At 32.6% G+C, this 9559-nt stretch overlaps 1 protein-coding gene across 1 annotated transcript; it reads right to left on the bottom strand.

Annotated features, from left to right (window-relative positions):
- Window positions 1-345: 345 nt before the first annotated feature.
- LOC130449895 (uncharacterized) lies at window positions 346-1188 on the bottom strand. The gene has a single exon (XM_056787961.1). The coding sequence runs from the start codon at window positions 1186-1188 to the stop codon at window positions 346-348; it is 843 nt and encodes a 280-aa protein (XP_056643939.1).
- Between the last annotated feature and the right edge of the window lie 8371 nt (window positions 1189-9559).

A 9559-nucleotide genomic window follows, 5' to 3' on the forward strand; every position in this document is an offset into this window, starting at 1 on the left:
TATACATTTATGAACAATAGATCTAGCTAGGTTGCGAGCGGCAACTGGCCAATACGTTTCTCGTATATTATATAATAATTGTAATGGTCCTGCATGTAATAAGTTTTTATGCTCTTGTTCAAAAAGAAGTTTCGTGAAATGGTGTTTCGACGACAAAATCATTGGATGTTTTTTAATGAAATGAAAATTTGAATTCTGCAAACGACCTCCAACTCTAAGTATACCGCTCGTGTCCATAAACGGGTTTAGAGATAAAAGTTTACTTTTTTTGTCAATTTCATTCCCAGCTTTTAAATCATTATACTCCTTATTGAACGAAGATATTTGGGATAGTTTTACAAGCAACTACAAAGAGTTATCTAATTCTGTTGTTGTAAAAACACCAAACGATCGATTTTCTTTATTACTTGAGCAATTTTTTATAAATCTTAAAATGAAAGCCATGCACCTCCTCAATCGATTCAAATTAGAAATCCTTTCGAATGGAAATTTAAATTCAGACACCGCTACCAAAGTAGTTTTTATTTCTGGAAGGGGAATAGACGTCTTGTTGTCTTTTGGCCAAAGGTCAGGGCTCTCTTGGAGCCAATATGGACCCTGCCACCATATATTTGAATTATTCAAACTACTAGGATAAGAGCCTCTTGATAAAATGTCTGCAGGATTTTCTAAACTTGGAACATAACGCCATGAACTGATATCAGTTAACTCCTGTATTTCAGCAATTCGATTTCGAACGAATGGTTTTAACAAATGAACTGGAGTTTTAATCCAACCCAACACTATTGTGGAGTCAGACCATAATGTTACAGAATTGAAATCAAGCCTCAAAGAAGTAGTAACCTTATTAACAAGTTTAGCCAGAAGATGGGCTGCACATAATTCTAACCGAGGGATTGTTAGTGATTTAATTGGCGCAACCTTAGCTTTAGAGATAAGCAAATGACAAAATGTTTCACCATAGCAATTTTTTGATCTGAAATACACAGCTGCACCATATGCTACCGCAGAAGCGTCTGAAAAGGCATGTAATTCTATTTGTGTGGAATTATCACAAATAACATGTCGCTGAATTTTTAAATAATTTAATGACGGAAGTTCTTGTATAAAATTGTTCCATTTAACTTGTAATTCATGGGAAACTGGACTGTCCCAAGATAGATTTTCCTTCCAAAGTTGTTGTAACATTACTTTAGCAATTATAATGCAAGGGCCAAGTAGACCCATTGGATCGAATATTCTGGATATGCTCTTTTTGTTAAACATTCACCCTTCATTTCAACATCAATATGAAATATTAATTTATCCGTTTTACTCATCCACGATATACCTAGGGTTTTTGCAACATCATCTTCGCCAATGACTAGACCTTCCGAAGAATCAGCAAGTTTACCTTCTTTTAGATCACGCATTATGTCCGGAAAGTTTGATCGCCACTTTCGAAGTGGAAAGCAGCCTGATCCAAGAACTTCACATAATTTAAGACAACTTTCCTTTGCAATGTGAATGTCATCGACACCTGTCAAAAGGTCATCGACATAGAAGTCGTGAAGAATAATATTTGAAATAATCGGGAATTCTCTTTCACAAAGTTTACCTAATTCTACTAAACACCTAATAGCTAAAAATGGTGCACTTGTAGTACCATAAGTTACCGTGGAAAGTTCACAGACACTTAGTGCTTTATTTTCGTTATCTCGCCATAGAATTCTTTGCATTTTATGCTGATCTTTTGACACCAAGACCTGACGGTACATTTTTTCAATGTCCGCGGTAACAACATATTTATATTGTCTAAAGCGTTATAATATTGACACTAAATCATCTTGAATTGCCGGTCCTTTTAGCTGAAGTTCATTAATCCTCATGATTTACTTCAGATACCTCTCTTATGTTTTGCAAATGATTGAGCTTTTCATATTCGAGGATAAAATTCTTGTACATTCTTGAGAATTGGTATTCTTTTGAGAATTTTTGCTCAAGCGATTTGAATCTTCTTTTGGCTAGACCTAAAGATTCACCTAATATTTTTGGACTTGCTTTCAATGGAATCGATACAACAAAACGACCTTCTTGAGTTCTTGTGTCTTTAAAATGAGTTTCACAGTCCATTTCCTCTTTGGACCAAGGACTGGCAGTTTTAACACTTTCTATTTCAAAGAATTTTGATAACTGGTCTTGGATATATAAATCACCTTCATTTTTAACCAAATTACAAACTATATTATTAGAAATTTGAAATCCTTGTATTTTACCTGAAACCAACCATCCAAGCTGAGTTTCCTGTAAAACAGGACCATTTGTATTTAACTTCAATTGGTTTGGACATAAAACATTCCAAAAAATATCAGCACCTATCAGCATCTCGATTGGTCCGGGCTTATGGAAGTTTTTATCAGCCAAATTGATATATTTAGGTATCATTAGCTTTTGCTTATCAATGTAAAATGTAGGCTAGTTTCCAGTTATTTCTGGCAAAATAAAACAAGACAAGTCCGTCATAAAATTTTTATGTTGAGATTTAAATTTTAAACAACATTTATATTTCACATTAGAGACAGCACTGTTCAAACCAGAAACAGCGAAATTCATTGTTTGCTTTGGAATATTTAGTTTTGAGTGAAGAGTTATAAAGGAAGACATTGATCCTGAATCTAGAATAGCTCGAACAGGTACGTAAGCACCATAACTGTTTAAAACATCTACTACTACCGTGGATAACAGAATTTGAAAATGTTCCGAACTTGTAGTCAGGGAAACATTTTCTTGATTTATATTTTGATTTGCTTTATTTTTGTTTTCTATGTGTAAAAGAGTATTGTGTTTCCCCTTACATGTTTTACGTGAAGCATACAATCTGCATTGGTTGGTTTTGTGGCCACTTCGAAGACAGTTTAAGCATAACTTTAGTCTTTTGGCTTGTTCCATGCGATTTAGCACAGACATTGCCTTGAATTTGTCGCACATAAACGCTCTGCATATGGCACACTTGAAACCTTGAAAAGATGTTTTGTTTTCATGTGAATTATTTTCTGAATCAGCAGAAAGTAAGCCCCTGGTTTTCCCTGACTTGGATCCCTGTTCAAATTTGTTCAACTCTAATCGCTCTAGCAAGTCTGATCTACTTCTTAAAAATTCATACATATCCTCAAGAGAAGGCAACTCTTTTTTGGACTTGTATTCCTCCCATTTACTAACAGATCCATCGTCCAAACTTTTGGTCATTAAATGTAAAATTAGAATATCCCACTGATCTGTGGGAAGTTTAAGACTGTTAAGAGCCCTCAAGTGTTTGGAGACTGTATCTGAGAGATTTCTTAATTTAAAAGATGAGACTTTAATAATTTTTTCTAAACCAAACAATGCATCTAAATGATTGTATATCAATGCTTTTTTATTATCATATCGTTTGCATAACAAATCCCATGCAACCTTATACGTTCCTGCAGAAATTTCAAGAGATTTAATGATCTGACTAGCGCTACCCTCTAGACTAGCCCTTAAATAGTGAAATTTATTTATATCATCAATATCAGGGTTGTCGTTTATTAATGCGGTAAACGTGTCTCGAAACTCAAGCCTTCAAGTATTTGAAGACCCACTAAATGTAGGTAATTTTATGTCTGGCAATTTTACTGCAGGAGAATTACAATTTTTGCTTGAAATACTCGAATTCTTATCACTGTTATTATTATTAGCTGGTTTTAATTGATTCAATAAATGTTTTGCTGACGCAAATGAATCATAAAAATTTTGTAAGAACTGCTCTCGTTGAGCTAATTGTTCCATAAACTTGGATTCATCATCTAAAATTTCCATTTCAATTTGACTCTGAATACTATCAAACTCATTACTAATATCACTAATCTGATCGATTCTTCGATCTTCTAATTCAATAATAGTTTGTTCCGAAATATTTTCTTCATTCAAAAAACTTTCCTGTAATTTTGTAATTTTATTGCTAAAAACAGAAACTTTTCCTTTAAGAACACCTCGTTTTTTAATTAAGGTTTTAAAAAGATCTTCAGCCATTTTAATTTGAAAATGATGCAATAATAATATTTGTGCGAAATTTAAATTGTTGGCAACAGTGTTATATGAACGCACAACAACACCAAGAATTCTAACAAAAAAACTAAACTGACTATTTCCTTCGAAAAATTTAAGCCAACCAAAAAGCTGTAATATTTTATGTTTACCTAGCAACGATCAAATTTCAGCGATAATACTGCACTAGTGCAAATTATCGATAATTTGCACTAGTGCCAAATTTTCGTCTAGGATTAATAAACATCATTTGGTTTTAATTTTATATTTTAAGAAAAGGAACAATTATTGAAAATGCAATTAGAATATACAACTTTACTGGAGGCCGACGATGGTGTTTCTATGCTGCTTCCACCACTTCTTATTGTTATTTCGCTACTGTCATTTCGCATTTTTTGTACAATTTCCTCGTAGTGTTCACTATTTACTTGGAGGTAACTCTTTATCGAGGCCTGATTTGAGTGTCCGGTAACCTTCATAATTTGATTTTCTGAAACCCCAACCTTGGCAAGCTGAATAACTGCCGCAGCACGGTTCGAGTGATTTGTCACTTTTATTCTTTTCGTGTCAATTCCTATAGCTTCCGCTGCATTTCTTGTCCACTTTGAAATTTCATTTCGTCCTACTGGACAATTTTTAAAAAAACCTTTTGATGTTTCTTTCATCCATGATGAGTTTACAGTTAAGAAAAGACGATCGACCGTAATATGTTTTCCTCTTTTTTCTTTTAACATTTTAAAAAGCCTGCAAAATTATAATGATAGATTGTTTGATATCATGCTTTAAGTTAAATTCCTCATTGGCATTTTAAACACAGAATTAAGTTTATTTTAAATTAAATTTTTCTCAGGAAATAGTCTGCCAAAATGCCCTCTCGTGCATGTCAAATTGTCTCATAATTTCCTCGAATTAAATTATCGACAATTTGACATGCACTCGAGACATTAATATTGACTATTTCCTTCGAAAAATTTAAGCCAACCAAAAAGCTGTAATATTTTATGTTTACCTAGCAACGATCAAATTTCAGCGATAATACTGCACTAGTGCAAATTATCGATAATTTGCACTAGTGCCAAATTTTCGTCTAGGATTAATAAACATCATTTGGTTTTAATTTTATATTTTAAGAAAAGGAACAATTATTGTTTATTTTAAATTAAATTTTTCTCAGGAAATAGTCTGCCAAAATGCCCTCTCGTGCATGTCAAATTGTCTCATAATTTCCTCTCGTGCGCATTCGCGTACTCGAGAAAATTAAATTATCGACAATTTGACATGCACTCGGGACATTAATATTGATAATTCGTGTTAGGTATAAAATCGTAAACAAAATATACCGGCGAAAGCGACCCTTTTTTTGTGAATAACTCTACTCTATTCTACACCAATATATTATAAATACATATGAATTGTGTGCATATGAATAAATCAATTGTAAATAATATTATGATATGGCGATAGCAATTTATTTTATTTTTATGATTAAATCAACAACTCAAGGCAACGCCAATATAATATATAAATTAAATTTTCAACTATATATGAAATAATTTAAATTGATATAAGGTAGAATTAACTTTACTCTTCAAACAAAGGCCACATTTGAAAGGATTTCAAAGCAAAATAAAGGAAAAAACTCACTTTTTTGTCTGTCGGCCTATCATCAGAATTAGCTGGATATCGTCTCAAGCGGATCGGAGGACCAAAATGTTTAGGTTTCGGTGTTTGTTCTATTCTTCTTTTATTATAATAATAATGATAAACTATTGTATTTCGTAAACGCACAACTTTAATTACTTATATTATCCTTGCATCTCATATATTGATATTGAATTATTATACATTAAACGAATTTTTATAAATTTTACGTCTGCTACTCTTGTGGTGTGTATCTTGAATGACCTGGGTTTTTGCTGTCTCTCTTCTGGGCCCTCGTGGTCGCAGCGTTACCAGGTTTAGCTTCCATATAAAATTTAGAAGTCGTAACACCGATCATCGTTTCCAGAAAGTCTTATGAGCTACTAATAAAATAAACATTGTATAATATGTATTAAATAAACTATCAAAATATCAACAAACTAATTAATTATGTAATAAGTTGACTTGAAGAGGACAATAAATTGAAAAGGCTTATTTTCTTCAAAAGCTGTAAAATTGTTGATAGTTTTCTTAATATCTGGAGTTTATATAAAACATCTAGTCGAAAATAAAACATGGGAACAGTTGATGTAGAGAAAGTAAAATATCGAAAATTGGGCAAGGACTTGGAACAGGGCATATTATATCGGTAAAATTATTTTATGAATATTAAAAAACAATTTGTCCCTGAAATTGGAGTTATATTGCAGTTTGATGGCTATCTTGAGAGAGAAATTTGGAAATCCTGTATTGAGTATCAACTATAGAATGAAGATCAGTGAATTTCATTTATTGGTATCAATAAAATTAACAATTGAATATGTGTCGAAATGTACATTTGAAATTATAATTACATAAATCCTGTTAAATTTGAATCAAAAATTATTTTTATGTCTGCAGTAGGTATTCTGTAGGTGATTGTAAACACATGTTATGTGACTCTTCGGATTTAAATATTATTAATATAAAATCAGTAAATCCTTATTAATAAGTAGTATAATATAAAATCTTTAAACAAATATCCTTAATAAATATGAGCGCCAGAACCCAAAGAGAAAAGGAGTCATTACTGATGAGTAATGTTACGAACTTGTCCACTGATATAGACCGCGAAGCCGGTCCTGTTCTATTATGTCACCGGGTACAATTTCAATTTACATTATTTTTTATATACGGGGGCAATTTCCTTTTATTATTTTTATAACAGTTTTTATAGTCAATTTATGAGAAGACATTTTTATTTGTTGACGGCAAAATAGAGATTTCTAACATTCTGGAAATGATATAGTGTGTATATAAACAATCGTAGTAGTCCGTAAATGATCCGATGTCGTAGCGAACACATCTGAATCGTAAAAAGTAAACGATGTATTTGAATAAATTAGTATGTTACGAAACAGCTGTGTTTAGTGATAAGAGTTAATAACTGTTTAAATAAATAAGAAAAACATTACATTGAAAATGAGCTTGTCGCAGTTAAATTAAATTATAATTATTAAAAAGATAATCATGAAAATAAATCAAAATTTGGTGATTACACCAAAGCCCAGCGTGGGGTCGAAACTTTTCAAACTAACGTGGGCCTATAACATTTCAAATTTACGTAGAGCTGTAACATTCCAATCCAACATGTGACTATAAAACTTTCAAACAAATATGAGGTCGTAAAACTTGTAAGCAAACGTGTGGCTGTAAAATTTTCAAACCAAAGTGAGACTTTAAATTTTAAAACACAAAAATAAAAATTATTTATTCATAATAGTATCAGGAGATGTATAAATGGTATGAAGGGATATGTAAATAATGTGAATGTGAATGGGACTGTGAACATTTTTTTTTGTATATAAAAAGTCAGCATCGGCACAGCGACGAAACTTGGAACCCTTAGGGCAAATTCCCGTTTTCTAGATCCGGTGCTCCCACCAGGCGATGCGACTGAGACACTTTTATCACAATTTATTGATTTTAAATTTTAATGTTAAATTTTCTCTAACTTTAGACCTTTATAAACAGTAAGCAATTTTTTGTTTGCTGGGCCCTTTTTACGATCGCTAACATGAAGCATTAGGCACGAAACCGTTTTTGCTTCCAGCGTGTACTATTATAATGTGTTTCCCTTTAGAACATGGACCATTCAAACAGCGATTTTTACTTTTTCAACCCGATCGAAATTTACCATGTTTGATCTAGACAAATTATGTGTCTATTAGAACTTCATACATCTGAATGTTCTTTATTTTAGGTCTCTTCTGTTTTAAAATTAGTTTTTTTTTGATAATTTTAAATTAACATATAAAAAAACTAATTTTAAAACAGAAGGGACCTAAAATCAAGAACATTTAGATGCATTAATATATCGGCTCCCACTTCAAAGTTATTATCTAGAGAAGGGTGAGGATATGGTGGTTATTCGTTCATTGGTAAGAAGTGATCCGATTCCGTGGTCTCAATCTGCCTAATCCACGCAACGAATCACCCCTTTTTCTAGTTGATTCCAACGCCTCAATCTGCCTACACCTTTGAATTGTACCGAGGAAACGAAATGCTGAAAGATAAAACTATAAAATGTTTAAAATAAAAAAATATGCTCACCATCAACAACACTGCTGATCTTGAGCTAACTGTTATGACCTAACCTACCCTGCTACCTTAGTTTCCAGATCTGTTTGTGTTCAGAGTACTACATTTATATTTGTACGCATGTGTATCGTTGAGGGCATGATCTCTTGTATGTGTGGAAGAGCTCATCGCACGACGTGTGCCTTGACAGGCCCATTTCTATGTGCAGATGTTTCATTTATTGTTCTTATTAACATGCAATAAAGCCTGAGTGATTTGTTTGTTTAACCACTTAACAATATGTAAGACTGATTAATACGCATTAATGTAAAGCTGATTTTCCAGAAATTAGAACTCAAATTACAAATTTCACAGATAAATATGAAATTATTTAATGTCAAGAAGAAGGCATGCCAGTCAAGTATTTCCCGAACTCTACAATCCACAGAACTTGCTAAAAAAAAGTTACGATGTGATACCAAAAAAGCATAATCGTTGTATAGACGTTAAGTGACGTTAGTGATGTAACCACGTTGGTGGAATTGTCATCGAACAAATGATACACACGCAAATATGTTGTTCAGTATACAGGATCGTTAAGATGTAAAAAAGATCCTATTCGTTCAATATATGGATTCGTTGTGCAATATACAGGAATATATACATTTAAATGTCTCTAGACAATAGAGTGCACTTGCCTTTTTGATGAGCGAATTGTTTGATGTGAAGTGTCTTCCTTGCCAGAGCCATGCTTCTGATTTATTTTCTATGGCTCCCTTTCTAGTTTAAAATAAAGGTGAGGCTAATAGAGCTGACTAAGTAGTTGATCTTTTATTATAAACATTACTTTCGCCTCTTTCCATAGTTTGAGTATGTAAGCTGTCAGGCTGAATTCATAAAGCTTTTTGAGATATTTCTTCATTATATCGAAACCTTTTTGTAGCATAGCCAGAAAAATTCTACTTTGCCATGTGATTGCTAGGAATATTCGTCTTTTCTTTTGTATGTCCTCCTGGTTCTCAAAATTTTACATTATTTCTGAGCCGGGAAAGTTAATCTTCAGATCTCTAAACTTTCTTGCTCAATATTGCAATATTTTTTGTTTGGATTCTGTAGCCCAATTCAGTTTAGGTTTGATTAAAATTTTTTGACGACGTTGTGCTGTGACTAACACACTTATTTCTTCGTAGAGCCGTCTCCACACTTTTCTCTTTAATTTCTTAAGATCTCTGGCATAGTTTGATAGGTATGTTCTAAAGTTTGCCTAATTGCCAGTATTCTTTGCTTGTTAAACTTCTTTCCTACCTCAGCA

The sequence above is a fragment of the Diorhabda sublineata genome, chromosome 10 (genome assembly GCF_026230105.1).
Source record: "Diorhabda sublineata isolate icDioSubl1.1 chromosome 10, icDioSubl1.1, whole genome shotgun sequence".
NCBI lineage: Eukaryota > Metazoa > Arthropoda > Insecta > Coleoptera > Chrysomelidae > Diorhabda > Diorhabda sublineata.